This window comes from Apostichopus japonicus, chromosome 6, assembly GCF_037975245.1.
Source record: "Apostichopus japonicus isolate 1M-3 chromosome 6, ASM3797524v1, whole genome shotgun sequence".
Classification (NCBI taxonomy): domain Eukaryota; kingdom Metazoa; phylum Echinodermata; class Holothuroidea; order Aspidochirotida; family Stichopodidae; genus Apostichopus; species Apostichopus japonicus.
The window spans coordinates 5,744,660-5,769,113 of record NC_092566.1 but is presented as its reverse complement, the minus strand read 5'-3'; the positions used below and the strand labels follow the sequence as shown (position 1 = coordinate 5,769,113).

At 39.2% G+C, this 24,454-nt stretch overlaps 1 protein-coding gene across 1 annotated transcript; it reads left to right on the top strand.

Annotated features, from left to right (window-relative positions):
• The first annotated feature begins 1,479 nt into the window (after positions 1–1,479).
• On the top strand, positions 1,480–21,024 carry LOC139968793 (uncharacterized). The gene is made up of 6 exons (XM_071973182.1): positions 1,480–1,729; positions 8,171–8,245; positions 11,520–11,751; positions 13,923–15,601; positions 16,699–17,804; positions 18,996–21,024. The coding sequence occupies exons 2-6, from the start codon at positions 8,195–8,197 to the stop codon at positions 19,069–19,071; spliced, it is 3,144 nt and encodes a 1,047-aa protein (XP_071829283.1). The 5' UTR covers positions 1,480–1,729; positions 8,171–8,194; the 3' UTR covers positions 19,072–21,024.
• The last annotated feature ends 3,430 nt before the right edge of the window (positions 21,025–24,454 follow it).

Here is a 24,454-nt window from a genome sequence, read left to right as displayed (position 1 = left end):
GTGGCGACAATGTGATACACCTTGGCTAATACCTTCGAAATATGATTTGAAAACGTCAGCTTGTTGTCGATGCAGACTCCTAGATACATTGAACTGAAAGTACGTTTAACGGATGTATTGTGAATTATCAAGAATATAGGCCGAATTGTTTGTTAACACTTTCTCCAACACTCTATACATGGACCATTCCATTACATTGTGATCTTACTATTGTATTGCCCGTCGGCAACAAAAGTAACCGTACAATTAATCAAATGGCAACAATGCTAGCGATTCCCGGGGAACCTCTCGGTACGCAAATAAATAATGCTGCCAGAAAACAGTCCCAATCTGTTGGCCGTTCGGAATACATTCTTTTAGGGTTCCTTTAAACATTTTGCTAGACCATTGGGCATGGGGTGCTAACGTAGGGCGTGGTCGTTAACTGCTTAACCTGAAGTAATCTAACCAGGGAGTTGTTATGGAACTCCCTGATCTAACCTCTCCAAGGGCGGTGGAAGCACTTTTAATCTGGGGGGGGGGGGGGTCACCGACATCAAAGGGCACTTTGCAGAAATTCGATTGGACTGATGCAGCCTTATATTTAGTACCCTTTATAACTCTTATAGTATTATCTTATTTGCGTATACACATCACTCCATTAACGCCCCCCCCCCACCCCCTCAAGGAAAATATGCATACTACTAGCACTGCAATATCCAATGTGCAAACTGGGAAACAAGGAAAAAGTTTTCTTTTGAGACAAAATGAGGTGAAATCATGCTAGTTGCTAATGCAGGAATCTTCCGAATTAGAGTTATTTCTTGTTAATATCGTAACATTTTTTTCCATTCGAAATAGCTTTGAGTTTGACCCACAGAAATTCATTAAAAGTCAGGGGCGTAGCCAGGATTTGCAAAGTTTTATGCACGACTATCTGAGCGGAGCGCCACCATCGGTTGGCGCGGAGCGTACAAGAAATTTTTGGTCCCTCAGATGACTGGAAACGGCCCTTCCCGAGTGTTCATTCTGGTTCCCTTGCCTCTTGCTAACTTGAGACATCTCAATTTTTATGTAGAAAAAGGGCACATTTTTAACCTGAGGAAAAGTGGGAGGGGGAAAAGGGGGCACGTGCCCCCTGTGCCCCCCCCCCCGTTCCGCCGCCCTTGAACCTCTCTGATCAAACTATAGCAGTAAATTGACTGTCCATGCCCGTCAGTATTTCGTTGAGGGTAGCTAGCCACACCGTCCCTTGTAAATATTTCTATCATTCCTGTTGTATTATACTACGTGAACTTCAGTTTTGTAAGCGCTATATGTCAATATGAGAAATTTGAAATTGAAATTTTTTCCTGTCCCCGGCGCTCGCACGTCACGAATTCTCTATCGTCACCAAAATTTAGTATATTTACCTTTCAAACCAAGGCTCTCGCCTATGACTACATTTTGAAACTTCATTCTCAGTACATATGCATTTAATTGTTGCAACATTTTCGTACTCCAACAACAATATAAAACTTTCATTGTGAGTGTCATAACATCTTTATGTACGTACGTACCAATACAAAGTACCGACAAGTTCATGTCTTACACAGTTATGAACAATGGCTGACAGCGAAGAGGTAGTAACACTAGCAAATGCCCGTCTGGGTTCTCAAAGGTGGACAAAATGACCGTTCCACAGCAGCTTCGCCAATTTTGTGCCATAGATGATCCGATCAACAGTCGATACATCCAGTTATGACCACAGGTATGAATAGGATAGGGATTAGAACAGATAAAATCTGCTGTAACTGATCTTTCTCGAAAAAGACGCGGAAGTCCAGTGCTATAAAGTACATAGGTTGTCATCATAGGCTTAGTGAAGTTAGTCTCACCAGGGAGCTGCTACTCTAACGCAGCTCCCTGGTCTCACTCTCATAGCAGTGATGTTGGCTAGGCCATGAAGGAGTATCTAAGGTATGCCTATTTTCGATAATGTTTCGTTCAAACGGGACATTGCCAGGAACATACAGTTGATTGTGATGTTATGCATGGATTCACTATACTGACTGCACTGCTGTAGTACTTGGGAAGTTTGGGAACACAACTCGAGTAGGTTTTTGCAAGTATTCAGTACTTTTACTCAAATGAAAGTACCCAGTACTCATACTCTATTGTCTGCCAAATACTTGTACGTAAAGAACCACTACTGGACCAGTAAGGGTACTTCAAATACAAATACTGATATAAAAGACATTCTTTGACAATATTTTAGTTACTAGTTACTACAGGAAACTGCATAATCTTTTAACATTTTGCCACCATAGCATATCATTCTACAACACTATTTATTGGCCATTTCTCCAGTAGCATATCACACATATATAACCTAATAAACCATGTAAACATAAGATATAAGAAGATGAGGAATGCTTGTTGCTAAAAAGCAGTACTCAGACTTTACTATTAAAGCCAAAACTAAGGGTGCTTTCACACAAGATCCAGATCAGATCCCCTAATGTTATCAGACAATCATCTCTCCATGGGGTAAACTTATGCATTGATCCGGACGCATTTTCCCTTGAGACGTACTCCAATCCTCTTCCGCTTTTCACCTGATGTTGGTATAAAAAGGTCGGATCGGAAATGTGTCATGCGCAGCGGCGGATTGCGTAGTACATATATTCCAAAACTTTTGTTGTAATTGTTACATAGCCTAAGGGTATGTTCAATACTACACTTTGCATGGCCCACACACACTAATTCTTATTAGCACATGCATGATAGAGGACTGGAATTTCATGCAAGAATGCATGGGTCGTAATGCGGTCACCAAGTGTTTACATTGCAAAATTGATCTTAACTTCTGGATCAGATCCTGGTCTCTGCCAGCACCAAAATAGGAGGATCAGATCTGGATCTGAAAGTTCTGCGTTAACACTACAGCCGTGATCTTGACTTCAAGATCAGATCCTGACCTGGAGATCTGATCTGGATCTAGTGTAAAAGCACCCTAAGCCTTCACATTTTAACGCCAAGTTCATAAAGGTATGAAAGAATCTGTCATCTACGGTGGTCTTGCCCACAGGTTTTCTTTCATTCAATTATTTAGATGTATTGAAGAATTCTCATCATTTTCACACTAATGCAGGTTGTTTACATAGGTGGACTGTATCATTTCTGTTGTATTTGGTACAAATTTAGCCCCATAGTGAGTAGATCATCCCTTTTGTTAATGTTGAGCTCAAAAGGTCAATATGGGTCAGGAGAAGGTACAGTCTGACAGACTGACAACCATAGAAACATGATAACTCTAATTGTAAGTAATGCTAGATCAAACTTCTGATGTGGAATGTAGGCAGTCTGTTAGGGAGTATAATTGTTCTAGAGAGTTCAAGGTCAAGGTAAACCTTTGTTAAACTTTATGTTTGATATGTAGATTTGTCATTAAAAGGAAAGTAAGAACCCTGTCGTTGGTTCAACTTCATACTTGGTATACGAATCCACCTTAACCCTATTGTTATCTGCCCCGGACAAATGTCATTTTGAGGTCACTATAGAGGTCAAAGACTGAATATCTTTAATACTCGATAACTTCACAAGCAAAGCTTGGATGAAATTCATACTTGGTATGTAGATCCAACTTACTGTAGGTAATAAAAGTGGCCAATTATTGGCCATAGAGGTGCAAGTCATTTGCAGTCACCTGAGGTCAAAGTGTCAACAATTTGTGTTCATATGATAACTTCCAAATTTAGTAAACCTTCAGTGAAATTTGTGGTTTGTTGATCCACCTTACTGAGCACGCCCACATATTTTGTGAGGTCAAATGGCATTTGAGTTCACCAGTCTGAAAACCTTGCAAACAAAATTTACTCCTAAAGTAAAGCTGGCTGAACTCATACTTCTAGTACACATGTAGATTCAGCTTTGTGAATACCTAAAATCTAATGAACATCTTTGGAGCTTAAAGGTGGCTTGCAGTCAAACTGTGAAACTTCTGTGTACAGTGTTACATTTAACATATGACATATAAAACATGGCATGGAATCACTATTAATCGTGCTGTCTCTCTGGTTATTAATTTTTACTCTCAGCTTCAAAAGGTTAATCCTTTACGGTCAACAGTCTATAAACCATGGTAGCTTTTAATTGTTGTTAGTCTAATATCATTCAGCTGTATGTCTGTATTAATTACTAAAGGGAATGCTCCTTCTGCATTGTTCAGATTGGATTCGGTAAGAATTGTCTCGATGGACATGTTACATGTTAGGAATGGATAGTGATAATGAACGACTAGTGAAAATGAAAGTGTGCACAACAGGTCTAATAATTGCTTTGTAAACAGCGTGTGCTAGCCTGTTAGTTTGACTTTAAACTTTGGACTTTCTTGGGCAGGGTTAGAGCTACCTGTATAGATTCATTTCAGTATTGAATAGCTTAACCTGTTAAACTCACATGGAATCTTATTGCTTTTGATTGGTTCACTTCTAACAAAGTAATCACTGTGGCATAGAGGTACTGTATGTACGATAAGTTGTCTATTAAACATTTTGCAGAAAATTGTTCAATTGCTCGGTTAAAGCAACTAAGCAATCCAATTTTTGGTTCCTTGCTTTAGCAAAAGGAACCTATGCAGTCAGGTTGGCGTATGTGGGTGTGTGTGTGTGTCTGTGACACTTGCTTGGGTACGCTCTATCTCAATATGGGAATGTTGGATTAAGGCCAAACTTGGACCATAGATCCGCCATATGGAGAAGGGGTGCCCTATTGTTTTTGGTGCCCCTAAAGGTCACCAAAGGTCAGTTATGGTCCAAAAACCAAAAATATTAAAACTGCAATAACTCCCAGTGCCAATGTGCGACAAGGTTGATATTTTGGGACAAGTTGTGAACTGGTTAGGGGAACATTTTCAAACTTAACGGTCATGTGATCCAAGGTCACCAAAGGTCAATTAATGATAAAAAACTAGTTTTTTGGCAATAACTTGAGAACGAATTGTCCGTTAGGGTTGGGAGTTGCCTCAATGTAATCCAATTGTCGACCCGCATCTGGGTGACCCTTGACCTCAATTTGACCTCTGGTGACCTTTACGTGTTTTTGGGGATTTTCAGTTTCGATGCTATTTTCAGATGTCAAAGGTACCTTCTGATCATAAATGTCAATAGGTTGACCCCGTGTGACCTTTTTGTGCGAAGTTATATGGGGTCAAAGTTTTTCGGTCGGAGATAGGATGGCTGTACAGACTTGTCGTTTTGTTTTTTGTAATCAGGAGATAAAACTACATCTGAAACCAAGGTCAAAAGGTCACATTAGAAAAAATGCGCTTATTTAGGGAGGGAACGAACAAAAAAGAAAATGTTTGGTTTTGATGCTAGATTTGGATATCAAAGGTACCTTCCGATCAAAAATGTCAATAGGTTGACACCCGTGTGACCTTCGTGTGCAAAGTTATACGAGGTCAAGGTTAATTTTCAGACATTTAATGCAATAACCCCCAGTGCCAAGGTGTGTCACAGTTGATATTTTGGGACAAGTTGCAAATGGTATAGGGGAAAATTTTCAAACTTAACGGTCATGTGATCCGAGGTCACCAAAGGTCAATTAATGATAAAAAACTAGTTTTTTTGCGATAACTTGAGAAAGAATTGTCCGTTAGAGTTGGAAATTGCTTCAATGTAATCCATTTGTCGACCCGCATCTGGGTGACCTTTGACCTCAATTTGACATCTGGTGACCTTTACTTGTTTTGGTGATTTTAACAGTTTCGATGCTATTTTCAGATGTCAAAGGTACCTTCTAATCATAAATGTCAATGGGTTGACCCCCGTGTGACCATCGTGTGCGAAGTTATACGAGGTCAAAGTTAATTTTCAGACATTTAATGCAATAACCCCCAGTGCCACGGTGTGTCACGGTTGATATTTTGGGACAAGTTGCAAATGGTAAAGGGGAATATTTTCAAACTTAACGGTCATGTGATCCGAGGTCACTAAAGGTCAATTAATGTTAAAAAACTAGTATTTTCGGGGGAGAAAATAGGCCAAAAAAAATGTTTGAGTTTGATGCAATATTCACGTCACACCGATCAAAAATGTCAATGAGTTGACCCAAGGTGACCTTTGTGGGTTCAGTTATATGAGGTCCAAGTTAATCTTCAGACATTTAGTGCAAAAACTCCCAGTGCCAAGGTGTGTCATGGTTGATATTTTGGGACAAGTTGCAAATGGTATAGGGGAATATTTTCAAACTTAACGGTCATGTGATCCAAGGTCACCAAAGGTCAATTAATGATAAAACTAGTTTTTTTGCGATAACTCGAGAATAAATTGTCCGCTAGGGTTGGAAGTTGCTTCAATGTAATCCAATTGTTGACCCGCATCTGGGTGACCTTTGACCTCAATTTGACCTCTGGTGACCTTTACTTGTTTTGGGGATTTTTACAGTTTCGATGCTATTTCAGATGTCAAAGGTACCTTCTGATCATAAATGTCAATTGGTTGACCCCCGTGTGACCTTCGTGTGCGAAGTTATACAAGGTCAAAGTTAATTTTTAGACATTAATTGCAATAACCCCCATTGCCAAGGTGTGACATGGTTGATATTTTGGGACAAGTTGCAAATCGTAAAGGGGAATATTTTCAAACTTAAAGGTCATGTGATCAGAGGTCACCAAAGGTCAATTAATGTTAAAAAACTAGTATTTTGGGGGGAGAAAATGGGCGGAAAAAAAATGTTTGAAATTTTATAGTTTGATGCTATATTCACGTCACACCGATCAAAAATGTCAATGAGTTGACCCAAGGTGACCTTTGTGGATTCAGTTATATGAGGTCAAAGTTAATCTTCAGACATTTAGTGCAATAACTCCCAGTGCCAAGGTGTGTCACGGTTGATATTTTGGGACAAGTTGCAAATGGTATAGGGGAATATTTTCAAACTTAACGGTCATGTGATCCAAGGTCACCAACCTTTACTTGTTTTGGGGATTTTTACAGTTTCGATGCTATTTTCAGATGTCAAAGGTACCTTCTGATCATAAATGTCAATGGGTTGACCCCCGTTTGACCTTCGTGTGCGAAGTTATTTATGTTAAAATTAATTAATGTTAAAAAAAGAGTATTTTGGGGGGAAAAATGGGCAAAGAAAAAATGTATGAGTTTTTACAGTTTTGATGTTCAATTTAGGTCTCACTGATCAAAAATGTCAATTGGTTGACCTCCGAGTGACCTTTGTGTGTGAAGTTATGTATACAAGTTCAAAGTTAACTTTTAGACATTTAATGCAATTAAATCCCAATGCCAAGGTGTGACACGGTTGATATTTTGGGACAAGTTGTGAATGGGGTGGTGGAACATTTTCAAATTTAACGGTCATGTCATCTGTGGTCAATAATGTTATCATATCTGTTGACCCGCTTGTAGGTGACCTAATATTTCTTACATTTTTGACGCCATGTTCAGATCTCAAAAGTGCATTTTGATCAAAATCCGATCACAATTTGTGATCACAAAAGTGTTGGCTATAGTGTTGGTTACTTTATGGGTACATGTAGGACCACAATTACTTGACTATTTAAGCCCAATCTTGCTTGATAATATTGTGTGTATTGTCGTATACCCCAAGCAAGGAACCACAGTGCCCTTGGGCTCTTGTTTTTTCTGATATTTGATAAGATATTATCTTGTTATCTAAACAATTTACTGAAAAATGTTGACTTATTTGGGCAAACTTTTCTTATGTTGATGGCATGTTTAAGCTTCTGTAGGTATGTGATTCACCTTGTTAACTCTGCAGTATTTCTCAAAAGTATCAGTTGGGTAGAACTTCATGTATCTAGTCTGTAGACACACTGTAAATAGATCAATGTCACTTGAGGTGAACATACAGTAGGTCAAAAGCTGATAATTTTGTAAGCACAACTTCCATTGTGCTGCTTCTTTGAACATGATACTTCTCATACATGTACTGTAGTGCACCTAATGATGGTTGGAAGGTAATTCTTAGAACCTACTTCCAGTTACTTCAACTTTTACAGTTTTTGAAACAAAAAAGTAAAAAGACTTACTGAGAATATTGTTAGGTCAGTGGTCATAGTTAAATATGCTCAGAATTGTATCATTAGATGGTCAACCAAAAGGCAGTAAAAAGTTTTTCCTTCCACTTTAGAAAACTGTCTTGTCATTCTTTGCTTCTTTTATGCCCTCAGGTAGAAGATCCTGACAAGATATGAATGGCAGGTTGCCAAGAGGAGATCGAACTGCCAAGTGATGAATTCTTCCAGGTGACCCCATCCTTGTGTTTGTTTTAGTCAGTTTAGGTACAAACAAAAATAGAGAGAAAATGGCTGTCTTTTAATTTCATTGTGGTTTTAGCCTCTGAAGAAGGATCCTGCTAAGATCGAAACATCAGGCCAACTTACTTTTACACATTCTCTTACACAGGCTCTCTAGTTGATAAGCAGTTTGCTAAACAATTTTATTTTATTTTGAAGTATAATAACAGTTAGACTTTCCCAGATTTTAATTCCTGGTGTAATCAGGGAGCTGTTATGTTCCATAACAGCTCCCTGGACCAACAGAGCTAACACAATCCATTCTACCTTGCACTGGCTGACCCATCCCCAAATTCCTGTCTTGACTCTTGAGTGCAACCTTGTTATGAAGCAAACACAAACAAGTGGAACTCCACTTGCACTCCCATTGTCCACGTGCAGGAAACTGCCTGGGCCAATTCTACCAACTGTAGGCCTCATTAAATAGACTTAGAAACTAATTTAACTTCTGCTCTTGGCCCCCCAAAATGAAACAAGTGTGTGCTGTCTTACAGCAAATTTTTATTGGCTAGCACTAGCAAGTGACTCAATAAGACTGGACTACTATCCTTATACCTTAGGATATGAGGGTTTGTTTATGTAGTAAAAAAGTAACTAGTAAAAACAACAAAATAAGGCATTTTAAGGTCTGTCCTAGTAAATTACGACTGTAGGATTAATTGAGGAGGTCCGGAAGCCGTTTCAGGGCAAATTCTGTAAACACAATACATAGCTCCAAGCATAAGGCTCTTGTGCTAGCTAGAGCAGCGGATTAATATTTGAGCACTGATTACAATTTAAGCAGTTATACAGGGCATAAATATGTTAGGTATGGAAATCATACAGATTCTTTGACTGATATGTTATTACCCAACTTATCATGTACCCATATTTTAATGTCTACAGGCAGCAATACCAGTGCCCTTTGTTTTTCCTTTTCACCCAACATCCACTGGCATTATTATAGGCAGTAAATAGCCTGAATTTCAAGGCTTGAATGTTAATCTATCTTAGTAGAAACTGACACCAGCAGACCTCAATAGTCTGAAAACTTTGCAAGCCTATTAAACTCCTTAGAAAGTAAAAACTATGAATTGATGTATTGAACATTTTATATGCTGTGTTACTTTTGAGTGTTGGCATATAATTTATACCAAGAAATCACTAAGCCTGTTTTATGACTTTAATAATTGATACTGATCATGAGCGTTTCATGGAGGTTAAAGGTCATTTAACTTGATGTTGTGTTACATAAATATTCAAGTGTTTTGCTAGTATTTCAAGTTTCTCAGGTATGAGTCATAGGACAATTTCATGGTTACTCACCTTTATACGGTTTTAGAACCTGACTATTAGTACACATCAAGAGTAATATCAAAATGTTTTGTAAAATTGTTAATTTCCACAAAAATGGGTAGCCTACTCATGTTAGGTTACTCATGTTACAGTTTGTCCACATATAAAATTGTCCATAATCCCAACTTTCGCCACTAAACTCATGAAGGTATGGAGTAATTCTTCCATAGCCGACAAGAATTTCCAATCTATATATCACAGATTACTAGGTTTCGAAAAGAGTAGAACTTATTTTTGTGCACAGCATAGGTTGTACCAGATCTGCATTGCATTAGGGATGCACCGGATCCAATTTTTTTGATCTGGCCGGAACCGGATTTTGCCGGATAGTACATGAAATCCGGCCGGATAAAATCCGGCCGGAACTGGATTTTTTCATTACACAAAAGAAAATCATTAATAAGAAGTAGAAGTATGAAACAAGGAGCAAATCTTAGGTGAGGTATACGCATATTATAAAGAAGGTGAAATTAAGACCCCATTTATGAGATTAAATATGACTTGAAGTGGTGTAATCTACATTCTTTAGTAAAATAAGTTCGTCAGACCATTGAGAAAATTAAATTAAACATGTTAAACCTAATTTTTCCTTACTTTGAATGTTTTTATTAATTTTTGGAAATAGTTTACATTGATTTAAGTTAATACCAACACCTTTTGAAGGAATAATTCAGGCCAGATTTTGAAAAAGATCCGGCCGGATTTTGAAAAATATCCGGCCAGAACCGGAACCGGATAATTGCTCACTATCCGGCCGGATAGTCTGGCCGGACCGGATATCCGGTGCATCCCTACATTGCATTATGGGTAAATGTGGTGTTTGCCACCCTGATTGCAAGGTGCTGTGTACTTAGTGATTGTGTGTCAGAATAATCCCATTTTCCTCTCACGGTTACTCATGTTTCATGTTTCATTCCCTAATATTCTGATGCACATATTTCCTTTATCTGTCTTCAAAGTAAGGATGGTGAGCAGGAACGAAAATCCAATTAGATTATTAAAATCCTTGTGTTTTATTTACGCGAATAAAGTCTCTATTTGGGTTACTCACATTACATCGTTCATTAGTGTATTGAATAAAGCATTTTAAAACTTTATTTTGGTAGGTTTGCAACTATATACTATATGATTATTAATCACCAAATCATTAAAATATGTCACTGTATAGTTAATTGTCCAGGAGATCAGGAACAATTAAGTCATCTACCAATATCTCTTGAAATACTAAGAAAGATATCATATCCATTCCATAACCCAGGATTTGTATGTCAACAAAATATAACCAATGTTTATCTGTCATTACAGACATGATTTCTTGCACCCATGTCCACTTTGTCAATGGAAATGCCCCAAAGGTCTATTAAACAGGCATGAGACTCTTCCGCGGAAACGCGGATTTCCGATTTTTTTTTTTTTTGATTTTCGCGTTTTTTTCTCGTAATTCGCGTTTTTTATTATTTTTTATTATTATTTTTATTTAATTTTTTTTTTTTTTTTTTTTTTTTTGGCCGAACATGCTGGACTGTGAAGGGAAGGAACACCGAATTTGACCAGTGGTGGAATCAAGTAGCACAAAGCAAGCAAAAAAGCTCTCTTTTGGTTCAAAAAAGCTAATGGATAAATTATACAAGCAGAAATTCCACACTTTTTTGGCGAGTTCCGTGATGTGATAGATTCCATCTAGAGTCCACCATTTTGTATTTAAGCCCTCCTTACCTGACAAAAAAATTCTAAATTCGATCGATAAATTTCAGATTTTTTTTCCCCGGCTCAGTCTCATCCCTGATTAAACATTAAGTGTTAAGAAGTGATATCTGTAAAGCCTAGTCGTGGGCCCAATGTTAGTGCTAAAAAATGATATCTCTAATACTTTATTTCTTTGTTCCAGAATTTAGCAGAACAGATAGGTCCACAATGGATGAAGATAGGGAGATATCTGGGGATAAAGGATGGTCAACTGCAGGCTCTAAACTCAAACCATGTAGGCAACATGCTGGAGGCAATCTTTCAAATGCTGTCACTATGGAGACAAGAAAAGGGAGTCACAGCCTCATACAGGAGTTTAGCACAGGCTTTAAGGAATGCCAAGATGAATCACCTGGCAGAGCATGTGTGCAAAGGTTTGTGGGAGTAATACCAGGAACAGACTTTTTCTTTGCAGTGCTGCAATATGTGTAGACTATTCACTTGATTACAGATGAAGAGAGACACTTTGTCTCTTCTCCAAGGTGTCCCTTTGTGTGAGCCAGGGATATTGAAAAAGCTTTCTAAAGCTACTGTAATGGCCCAAATATTGTTTTTGGTTCCGATGCTATATATGGCATCCATTAGAACGTATGCAGTCAAGTTGGCCTGTGTGTGTATGATGTCCTAGCTGGTAAACACAGTATGTCAAGAAGGAAATATGTGATTGATATCATACTTAGTATGGTCATGGTCAGTAGATGATCCCTTTTGATTATGGTAGGGATGTCTGGCATATTAATGAGTGGGTAGGGTTTAACATAAATGTCTGAGAAAGACAATATCTATTCAACCGTATGTCCAAGTTCATGCTGAGTATGGTGATGTAACTACATAGTAAGTAAATGTGCTTTGCAACAACAATTTTACCTCATTAATATTCATGAGTGGGTGGGGCTTAATGGGAAATCTTCAAAAGCAGCTCGTAAACATGATAGGTCAACAAACACAATTTGAATCAATGTCATACTTGGTATGTTGGTCATGATTAGTAGATGATACCTTTTGTTTTATGGTGGGGGTATCATGCATATTAATGAGTGGGTGGGGCTCAACATAAATTCTGAGCATGTCAGTATCTGTTCAACTGTATGTCCTATTTAGTTCATACTGGTATGGTGATGTAATTACATATGCATGTTCTTTGCAACAACAATTTTTACCTCATAAGTATTGATGATGGGTGGGACTTGTGGGACTATTGTCAAAACAGCTTGTAAGGGCTTTGTGGTCAAGTGGTTAAGGCAGTGAACTTATGATCTCAGGATTACAGGTTCGAGCCCTGGCCAGATCATTGCGTTGGGTAAGGCACTTTATCTCCATTGCCTCTCTTCACCCAGGTGTATAAATGGGGACTTGCGAGGTGACTTGTAAATATAGTTGCGTGCTCCGGTTTGTGACTGCACCCCATGGGAAGTCCCCCAGAGGACATGTGGCTGTGGTGCACTGTTGTGCCCCAGGAGAGATTGTTTGAATTGTGCACACTTTGGTGTGTAGGTGCGACAAGTTACCAATGACCATGGTTAATTGTAAAGCGCATTGAACTTGTGGATTATGCGCTATATAAATACCGGAGTAATAACATGATATCTCAACAACCACAAGTTGAATCAATGGCATACTTAGCAGGTAGATGCCCTGTGATGAGTAGATTAATTTTGGTTACCAGCCATGAATATTAATGAATGGGCAGGGCTTCAGGTAAAGCTTGGTTCATGCTGGTATGGTGATGTTATATATATTTTCATGATATTTCCATCTCTATGTAATTAAATTTCATCATGTAAGAATGACTTTTAAACACAAGACAAGAACCAAATGTTCCAAGAGTTTCATCCTTGACATATTAGGTTTGTCACACTACATTCCATTAACCCTGTTGTTTTATGTGTGCATATTATGTGCATATTGATATTAATCAGTGATCATAAAATTATTTATCAGATACCTCTGAAATAGTATGTCTAATTAGCTCTAGATACATATATACTTGGAGAAGTACAGTATATAGATACAGTGCATGCTTATGAGATCAAATTTGACCTCATTAATATTCATGCATGTATCTGCTTTCATACCCAGGCACTGAACAGACTTTGGTTCCTTGTACCTTTCTTTATATGTTGCCGCATAAGTCAATAGAAACTCGTCTTCATATTGGTGTGAACAAGTTCATGTATATTAACAAGTACAGTATGGCTTACCACACTATGGATATGTTTGCTCATCAGAACCACCAAACATTTTCATTTCCTGGTTCTATGCTGTAACGTTTCTATCATCAAATTGTTAAGTCAAAATGAACCAAAGAGTACATACTGTAGTTTGGATACAGGTTTTATGTATGCAGTTATGGTGATGCATATATGTTTGTTGTAATGCAAGTTTCTAATGTTGGTACCTCAAGAACATCAGCCTCAACTAATCTTGTACCTGAGAATGGAGATACTCAAGTTATGGTTCCTAAGATATTATCTATAATATTTGCCATTTGAAACAAGGACTTTAAATGCTAATTGCCTCTTTTTTCTCATGATAAATTTTACAGGTGAACTACCTAGAGATAAAATAAGTAAATCCCCAGCAGACATTGTGTTGAAGTTGAAGAAAGACTTAAAATGGTTCTACCTGAACAAGTTGTGCAAAGTTCCAGTATCACCGTGGGAAGGGGAAAAGATTCCCATACAAAACATATATACCAACGTGGAACTCCTCATGCATAACCCTGACCCACGGGAACGCCAGCTGCAAGTCCCACTAGATTCACACCACAAACTCTTTTCATTTGAGAAGAGAAGGCAACAGGGAACAAGGAGCATTTTAAGAGGAAAGGCCGGTAGTGGTAAATCCACTACTGTCGCTAGACTCGCCTATGATTGGTCTGTGGAAGATCAGCAGTCACCTCTGACCAACTACGACATACTCTTTGTGCTAAAAATGAGATACATGCCACCGGATCAGAGCTTTGGGGATGCTATCATGTCACAGCTGTTACCAAGAGATGGTCAGTATTCTAAAGAGATCTTGGAGGAGTTTGTCCTTCATCAGGAGGACAAGATTGCGATTATATTTGATGGCTATGATGAATATTCAACTGAAGAAGGAGAAGAAAAGGAACATGTCCTTGAAATGCTGAGAGGGGATAGGCTGCGTCATTGCTGTGTCCTTGTTACCATGCGGCCTTGGAAGGCCCTCGAGAGCAAAGACCTCACAGACTGCACCGTCTATGAAGTGAAGGGATTCTCGTCAGAGAATGTAGACCACTATATTTTGGAGAAATCCTTCAAGAAAGATTCTGATGCTGGACATAAGCTTATTAGTTACTTAGCAGTCAACAATCTGAAAGAGAACATTGCATGCATTCCACTGCTGACATCCTTACTGTGTCATCTTTGGAAGAGTGATCCTGAGGTCTTGCTCAACCCACCGTCACGTCTCGGCCAGTTATTTGAGTGGCTGTGTTCGTGCTTTAACTCTGCGAATAGAATCGACGAGGACGAGTTAATGAGCAGTACCGATGACGAAGATATGGATGAATCTGATGAAGTCGATGACATAATTCAGGCCCTGGGAGAAACTGCTCTAGATGGCCTCTTCAAGGAGCGACAGGAACTGACTTTCTTGTGTGCTGACCTGAAAAACAAGATTGGAATGGAAGTTCTACAGAAAGGCAAGATGACAGGGCTTCTTAATTTTGAAGAGAAACTAGTCCATCAGTCTTCAAGAAAGGGGAGAAAGGGTAAGAGGAGAAGAGGTCATGTCTCATTTTACCACAAAGTTATCCAAGAGTACTGTGCTGGATCACACTTAGCCAAAGTCAAGGAAGCCAGTGACATCAAGTTCAAGGAATACCTACACACTCTCCAAAGCATTGGCAGGATTCTAGACTTAGCCTATGTTCTGCTGTTTGCTAGTTGGAGAAGCGAGGCTGCTGCAAGAGACATACTCATGGTACTTCTCAAAGTCTTCCAAGAAAACCTTCAGCCGAAATGTTACTATGATGGCACTCTGGGACTTCAGGAATGTCATAAAATGCAGAAATATTTGGAGCTTTGCCTTCAGGTCAACTATGAAGCCCAGAGTTGTGGAGCCATGAATGGTCTCTTGTGTCAAATACTAGAGGGTGGAGTAATCCGAATGGTTGGTATATCTAGTTATACCTCTGAAGCCCTGGCATATTACTTTAAGTATATTGACAGTGGAACTGGATCTGGCTGCAACCATCATGTAAGTTACATCAATATTTGGAACATTGAGTTCTAGTTTCCGTAGATATCCATTAACACTGTGTTGGATGCATTAAAAATGAAGTTATGGGTTAACACACAAAAAACAGATTATGAGAGATCAGGCCATGCGTTTAACAGCTTTTGTAGCAGACATTCCCTAGCCCTCTGTACATGTAAGAACTGAGGTGGAAGTTGTTTATATACTCTTTAATAACTGTTAAGCTGAATACACTGTATTGGTCAGCTAATTGCACTTTTGGGTGAGTGACGACTAAATACAGTCTCAACTGAGTGCTTTGGGGAGTGAGATGGTTAAATGCACCGTATGAGGACAAAGAAAGCTGAATAAACCATTTCAGCTAATTGCACCAAGGGGTGTGTATGGGAGGGGGGGGGGCAACAGTTAGTGGGTATGGTGGCTTAATACAATGTTCAGTTAAGTGCACCTTTGAGAATTAGACCACAAAACATCTTTGGGTTGACATAACTAAATACAGAGCAAATTATGAAGGATTTTTTTTTGTGTTTGGCCCTTGGACAACCAGATCTAACCTTTTGGTTGTCCAAACAGTAAATTTGGTTGTCTGAATAAGTGTACCAAAATAACAAAGAGTGGTCAACGTGTACATTGTAGGAGAGATGTCTAGCTTCGGGCCAGTAAAACTCCTTCAGGTAGATCATAGGCCTACTTCTATTTTTGGTTTATTTCAGATATCTCAGAAGAGATATGCAGCTGGTATCAATTTATCATTTAACCTATTTGGGGGTGTTTAGTTATGGTGCAAACTGAATTTGATGTAAGCAGTTGTTTTTTGCAGATGACCTCCAAATCTGATTTTGGTTGTCCTAACTAAATTTTGTCATCTCAGGCAACCGGACGACCATTAAAAATGTAAACTTCACAGCTAAGTGCACCATTGAGGGTGAGACATCTATTGACTTCATAGTGTACGCATAGAACATTACACTAATTACTTGTGTGAATTTGGTGGGCGGGTCTGGTTATGTACTAGGAGTAATGGAATCCAGCCTACTGAAGGAATGGAACTTGAAAGCTAATCAAAGATTCTTATTCTTGTATTGTGATTCTTTCAGACTATACACTCACTTCAACTGTTGACTCTGAGCGTTCAGACTACTTCATCAATGAGGGAACTCTCTCGTCTGTTCCCTTCAGCTGAGTGGCTGCACACTGCGTACATGCAAGAGTATACCAGGAAGGAACAGTCAGAATTAGAGGTGTTACGGCAGTCTTGTGCCACAAAGTATAAGAAGTCCTTAGTCGGGATGGATCACTGGAACCACTATGAGTATGTCTCTAAGTATCATCTGGTACAGATACTGGAAGATTGGCAGTGTAGTCACACGAGCATTCAACCAGTCCTCAGGACAATGAATAGTCTCAGACTCACTACACTGCACTTGAGTGGACAGAACTTAAGCCACTGTATCCAGAACCTGGCACAAGTACTACAATCAGAGAGCCTTGCCAACCTCCAATCTCTCAACTTGAGTTTCTGTAACATGGAAATATCCGAAAGTAATATCATAGCCAAGGCTTTGGAATGTCTTGTTAAATTAGAGGATCTGAACCTTGCCAGTAACGCTCTTGGTCCTATCTTTGCAGAATCATTAGCCCACCTGAGCAATATTTCATCACTTTTTCTAGAAAAGACATTGGCAACTCCAGAAGTTAGTGAAGATTTTGCCAAAGCTCTAGGAAATTTAAAGCAGCTGACTTTTCTGGAGTATCGACGGAATGAAATTTCCGAAAGAGGAGCTGCAATTCTTACGCAAAGTCTGCGTCACTTGACTTCCCTGGAACACTTTCGTTTCTCACTTCAAGGTTTATCTCCTCGTATAATTTCTAACATTGTTGACAGTTTGGGTCAACTGCAGAATTTCAAGAACTTGCAGCTTCTACACACATCTTGGCCAAATGAACTTTGCAGATGTCTCGCTGATGTGGTAGGAGAGTGGAAGAATCTTGAGGATTTGAGAATCTCTGGGCGGTATCTAGAGGAGTTAGAGGGCTTCCCTACGGCAGAGCAAGGTGAAGTAATGAAGCTTGTTAAAGGTGCCTGTGGCTTGGAGTATCTTCACATGTTTAGCATGCTACAAGTATGCATTGGAAATCCTCTATTAGAGCAATTGATTAACAGCTTCTCAAACTGCAGCAGTGACAACTTCAAGGTGCTCAGGTACTAAATATTCTTTATCTTTGAAAATACAACATGTTTAAGATGAATACAGTGACATAATAAAGCAAACCAGAATGTTGTAGGGAATATTGTTGCAGGGAATATTGTTGCAGGGAATATTGTTGCAGGGAATATTGTTGCAGGGAATATTGTTGCAGGGAATATTGTTGCAGGGAACATTGTTGCAGGGAATATTGTTGCAGGGAACATTGTTGCAGGGAATATTGTTGCAGGGAACATTGTTGCAGGGAATATTGTTGCAGGGAATATTGTTGCAGGGAATATTGTTGCAGGGAATATTGTTGCAGGGAATATTGTTGCAGGGAATATTGTTGCAGGGAACATTGTTGCAGGGAATATTGTTGCAGGGAACATTGTTGCAGGGAACATTGTTGCAGGGAATATTGTTGCAGGGAATATTGTTGCAGGGAATATTGTTGCTGGGAATATTGTTGCAGGGAATGTTGCAGGGAATGTTGCAGGGAATGTTGTAGGGAATGTTGCAGGGAATGTTGCAGGGAATGTTGCAGGGAATGTTGCAGGGAAAGTTGCAGGGAGTATTGCAGGGAATGTTGAGGGATATGTTGCAGGTAATGTTGCAGGGAATGTTACAGGGAATATGACTATATAGAGACAATTGTATATTACACTCATTGAGTCTTCATATAGCTCCTTCAAGTCACGCTGTGTTTATATGGATTGCAGAAACGACCACACATAATTGATGATATTGTAGTGGTTCAAAATAAGTATGTGAACTTACATGTGGTGTAATCTTTTAAATGATAGGTTATTTGAGGTCAAGAGAGGCGGAGATACAGGCTGGATCTTGTGTGTGTGTGCAGTTAACTGTTTGACTAGATCCAAATTTGGATCTAGTCAAACAATTAATAATAATCTAACACAACAGTGTGGGTTCCAGCAGATATGTTTGGATAATATTATTTGACTGATTTTGCAAAAATTGTACCATCTGTTCCCAGTCTTACTATATGACCTTTCTACATAAGCTTCTGGTATGAGGTGGTATATCAATTAAGTACTGAGCATCGACACTACAGATCTGTTGCTGTTGAGTGTGTTTATTCAGATTGGAATGTTTAATAATATGCATGGCTGTTTACTCATTCTACAGATTAGCTCAGTAGTATATATATCATGACATTTATTTATGTTTATTTATGTTTTCAGAATCACCAAAAGGTTACTAATTTCCCAGGATACCGTGAATCTCTTCAGCAACGTTAAGTTTCTAAGACTTTGGTGAAGAAGGAGTGGACAAAACTGGAATGGGATCTCATTTGTCTTAATGTTACAAATAAAGTACAAGGCAAAAGTACAAGGCAACTAATACAGTACTTAAACCAAGATGCACAATTTACAGGAATGTTGCAGCCATATTTTAATTTATAGCACACAGGTCACTTCAGGCGGTTGCACTAACAGTACACCTGCTCTTACATTGCATAACGAGTATGGTGAAGTTAATTTCATTTAAGTTTTATAATTTATAAATTATAATTGGTTTTACTCTACCATAGTAAAAAGAAAAAGTATCTTCTCCCAAGTATTACTTTTTACAGTAGTATTTGTTTGTGTTTTAGTTTTATGAAAAGTTTAGAGTATTTTACTGACAATATTATTTGGATGGCATCCAGGTATCTGTGGGAATGAGGGAGGGAGACTAAGTAGCAACAATCTCTCTTTCTGGTTGCACATTTAATTGTATGTCTTAAAATTTATAGTTATCTAGTTCTTTGGCATTTTAGAGGATTGTGTAACCTTCGTATTTATGTATAGCCTTTATGATCAGAATTCGCTGCTATGTTTACAAACTTTACACATCATGTATGTTACATAATCTACTTTGAAAGCTACAATTAGGGTTTAACTCAGCTTCAGAAATAATACTGAGTAATAGACACAAGAATGACAATAGTAGAAGAGGTCAATGGCTGTAGAAGATGGTTTATAACAAAGGAGTACCTTGTTTGTAAAACTGGTTCTCTAGTTGTTGCTGGGGTCATTGTAATGTTTCGTTGCATTCACGTTTAAGAAACTGTTATCAATTCAATTAATGCAGTAAAGTATGTATTTTAGATCCTCCTGCAAGCAGGAACTCGCGTAGAAGCCTCATTTGGCTTATCAAAGCCGCAAGCCGACCTAAGTCAGTCTCTTACATTCGTATTTAACGTCCATGATTATGAATTGTCAATTGTCAACAACTCTGTAACTGGACGACATACATTAATCTTGGAATGACTTGAGCCTGGGACCTTATTATTGGAAGGCATCAGCTATAACCACTGAGTGAAGCATATATAGTGTAGCACATAAATAGCAAAATATAGTGTAGCATATAAAGTGTAGCATATATATTTTGAAATTTGACATTGCTTCAAATACTCTTCACTGATGTAATTATCTGTGTAATGGTGATGTATTCTCTGTGTAACGGTGCTGCACAAGTTTCTTTCAAATTATGCTTTAAATTGTTTGTATGTGTATGCATTTAGCCTATTGAACCATCCATTATTGTCACAATAGCTTTCCTTTGGCTAGCTTTTTCAATTGTATTTCACAGCTAAATTTGACTTAAAGAAGATAATAAGGAAATAAATAATACTAACAGTAGTGTTAACAGTGCTTTTGAAGTTTTCAATTTCATATTTGTTTTAGGTGAATATTTTCAGATAAAAAGGTACAACAAAATAGGAAAGGTTTATTCAAATTTTCCAATCAATCATTTCTCAAAAGACACACAAAATCATACATTATATGCCATTACTTTAAAAACCGTCAATTGATCAAAGACCAATTTTCGAAGTTTTTACTATTTCTGATGTTTTTACTGCCCTGTTATCGTCAAATTAATCTATTTGGACTGTATTCTAGATGGATTGTTGTGCATGTGTGTTAGGAATGTTGTCTGTGTGGTTATTGACCTCAAAAGTGATATTTTAGTACATTCCAGCAATACAGACTGGCTAATGCCATCGACATTCATCCATCTGTATCTCTGTCTATCATCAAATTATTTCGGACAGTGTTCCGGAGACCAATAAGCAAGATATTTAATAATCAGCAGTTATTTTTACGACGCTTAAAAGTGATCCCAATGTGCTCAGGGACACCCTGTATCACCAACGAATTAACCCCCATTTTGTTTCATTAGTATCCTCCTACGCCTTTCAGCTAAGATTTGTAATTATAAAACAAATTGCCGCGAAAACCTTTTCCCTATACCCCACTTTTATCCCCGTTCTTTTCAAACCTTGATCTAAACAGTCTCTGTCGTGGGTACCAATGATGCCGATCGGTCTCGACATTGATCTGTAACATTAAAATGTAAGTTGACCTTGCTTAATACAGCTACATATCTATATTCATTCTGCCAGGGGGGGGGGTGGGGTCAATCCATAGTCACAGGTAGGGGGGACATAATTTATACATCCGAACATACATACATAGGCTACATAATACAAAATAAAAAATATAATGAAAGTCGTATTGTAAGGTAAATAACTTAATCACTTTATTCAACTGCTGCACACAAGTCAAAGCCTTGAATTGGATGGCACTTGTACATCGCCCCCTCTTTCAATAAGTGAACTAGTCCAAAAGGATACTCGAGAAAAATTAGAAAAATCATTGAACAATGACTTACCGGATCGGATGCATGCAGTCACACAATTTTTCTTGTCTTTTTCAAAATGGCATAAATTATTTGGTATAGAAATGTGAGTAATAGATGTATGTATAGACGTAGGAGGCGGGACTGTGAATACAGCCCTCATAAAGTGGTAAATTCGGGAAGAATATTGGCAGTTTTTTTTTCGGGCAGTATATTACTTAGGTTAAGTGGAACATGGCTCAGACCCAACCCCGCCACAATTTGCGAAAAGGGTTGGTTATGCCTATGATCAGAAGACGCACATTAATATGGTTGCTGGCACATCCCGGCAAGACACATGATAAGACTTTTATACTGATCGGAATAATATTTCAGTAAATTTTCTATGTTGTATGTATAGGCTCATATTGCCTTATCAGGTGCGTATCCAGGGGGGGGCGTTGGGGGCGCGCGCCCCCCGGGTAAGAAAAAGAGAAGAGAAAAAAGAGAGGAAAAAAGGAAAAAAGAGGGGAAAAAAGAGGAGAAGGAGAGGAAGGAAGGGAAAGAAAAAGAAGAAAGATAGAAAAAGGAGAAAAAGAGGGAGTAAAAGCAAAACGCGAAGACACCGGGAAGAGAAAGAGGAACAGTGACATCATTACAGCGCTGAAGGGTAGCCAGTGACGGATCAATGATTTCGTAAAAGTGTGACTCACCTTACCCCTTACACCGACAACTCCATTTTTTGACGTTTCCATTTTCCTCTCTCACTAATGATCTATATATATACTATATATGGTCTATCATAACGCGTGTGTAGAATTGTGCTATGAAACCAACTGTGGCTGGTCTCGAACTCGACCGTGTCGTCGGGGAACATGACGCATTTTGGGATGGGGGCGACCGACCGCCCCCCCCCCATTCAGCATTTTTTAAATGATATCGCTAAGTAATTTCAAAATAGAAAGTGCTTAGAGGCAACTTACAAGGCCTGGGAAGTGTCATTTCCAGCGATCTGGGAGACATTTTCGGCCAAAATTTGCTTGTACGCTTCGCGCTAACAAATGGTCCTGGGTAGTGCCATTTCCAGCGATCTGGGAGGCATTTTCGGCCAAAATTTTCTTGTACGCTTCGCGCCAACCTATGGTGGCGCTACGCTTAGATAATTTGCCTACAGGCTTCGCCCCTCCCTTGGCAAATTCCTCGCTACGCGCCTGTTCGAATTTGTAACGCAAACAGCAGATATCACATTATATCAGTGAACATGAAAATGGCGTTCCAGGATGAAAAGCCTCAAAACTGTCCGACTTGCCTGAAAAAATAACCAAAAATTTTCGCGCGCAAAGCGCGCGTTCAACGTGTTCATGTCAATATCATATAAGGAAGCATCGGTTATTACATCGCATGCCATCGTGTACCGTACGGTCCGTTCAAATTGCGCAGTATACCGCGGGATGCTAATGTAAACAACGACATGTCTCATGTAGATGTATAAAAAGCATGGCATGGAGGTCCAATTGTGTCAAAACTCTCTTTTACATTAGTAATGGCGAATTAGGGCCTGTACCCCCGCCGCGCAGTGGCGGACCGTCCATATGGTCAGGGGGCGGATGCCCCCCCCCCCTGACGGCGCCTTTTTCAGCTCTTTACCACTTTTTAATTATTCTAGATTATTGACTCTTTTATTGCGCTCTCATCTACTTATTGACATTTGTCACATTTTGTTGGTGTAAGTTGGCGATGACACCTGAAAAAGTTGAGGGGGCAAATGCATGATAAGCCCCCCAATATTTACCAAGGCTCCGAAACGTACATCTGCCCATTTTTCAATGCATACTTGTCGATCTGTTTGATGCACACGTATACTATATAGGTGTAATAATTTTAGTAATTGCTGGGGGACCCTCGGCCCGTCCCCTGGCTATAGACCACATTGTCACCCCGACCGCGTCTTCACGCCCCGTGAAAAGTGGAAGCAGTGAGTGTGAGTAGCGGTAAGCGTAACACAACTTCGTCTTAGGCCAATGACTTGCCTCATTTCAGCCAGTTCTCCAACATCCCCTTACTTAGTGGCGGAGCGTCCATATATACAGTCAGGGGCGGATGCCCCCCCCCCTGACGGACTCAAATGGACTGCTGGCGCCCTTTTCAGCTTTTCACTACTTTTTACTTATTCGCGATTATTGACTATTTTATTGCGCACTCATATACCTATTGACATTTGTCATATTCTGTTGGTGTAATTTTTTCCGACAAAATGGCGACGACACCTATTTATTCTCCGTTTATCTGCAAATTAGCAAGGCCCGGAAAGGGTCATTTCCTGCAATCTAGGGAGTAACTTTACTCAAAAATTCTCTGTACGCTCCGCGCCAACCTGTGGTGGCGCTCCGCTTAGATAGTGTCGAAAGTGCCCCTACAGACCATTCTTGCCCCCCCCCTGACCAATACCCCTAGCTCCGCCACTGCGCTTACTACACTCAAAAACGTCTTTGCGAGTACACTACAAGTAATAGCTACTCTCTTAGAACACCATCGAATATACAAATTACAATGTTTTTACAGACTTTTACGTGCAATCTGAGAAATTGCAGGCTTGAGACCCATATTTTAGGGCTAGGTATTTGCAGCATTAAACACTCGGGAAGTGCCGTTTCCGGCCATCTGGGGGTTTGAAAAAACCCAACATTTTCTTGTACGCTCCGCGCCAACCGATGGTGGCGCTCCGCTTAGATAGTCTCCACACATTAGCCCCCCCCCCCAATAATTTTTCCGTTCCGCCGCGCCTGCCAATACCCATTGCTCCACCACTGCCGCCGCGCCTCCTACGCCTATGTGTGTAGTGTTCGCTTTCGGAAATATCTGCTATTTTTTCATTTCCGAAACCAAGTTTTATAATAGCTGTTATAACAGGTTTTAATATTTCTACACCAATAAATTAACTGTGTCTGAATTTTCGAAAATTTCTGACCAACATTCTACATCACACTTCCCTCTACTCGTGCAATTTTGACCGGTCTGTTAGGGGTTGAAGGAAGTT

Coding starts and splice junctions, on each gene's coding strand:
- LOC139968793 (XM_071973182.1), top strand. CDS start 8,195: ATGGCAGGTTGCCAAGAGGAGATCGAACTGCCAAGTGATGAATTCTTC. Junction 8,246..11,519: donor CAAGTGATGAATTCTTCCAG/GTGACCCCATCC, acceptor TCTTTGTTCCAG/AATTTAGCAGAACAGATAGG. Junction 11,752..13,922: donor GGCAGAGCATGTGTGCAAAG/GTTTGTGGGAGT, acceptor TAAATTTTACAG/GTGAACTACCTAGAGATAAA.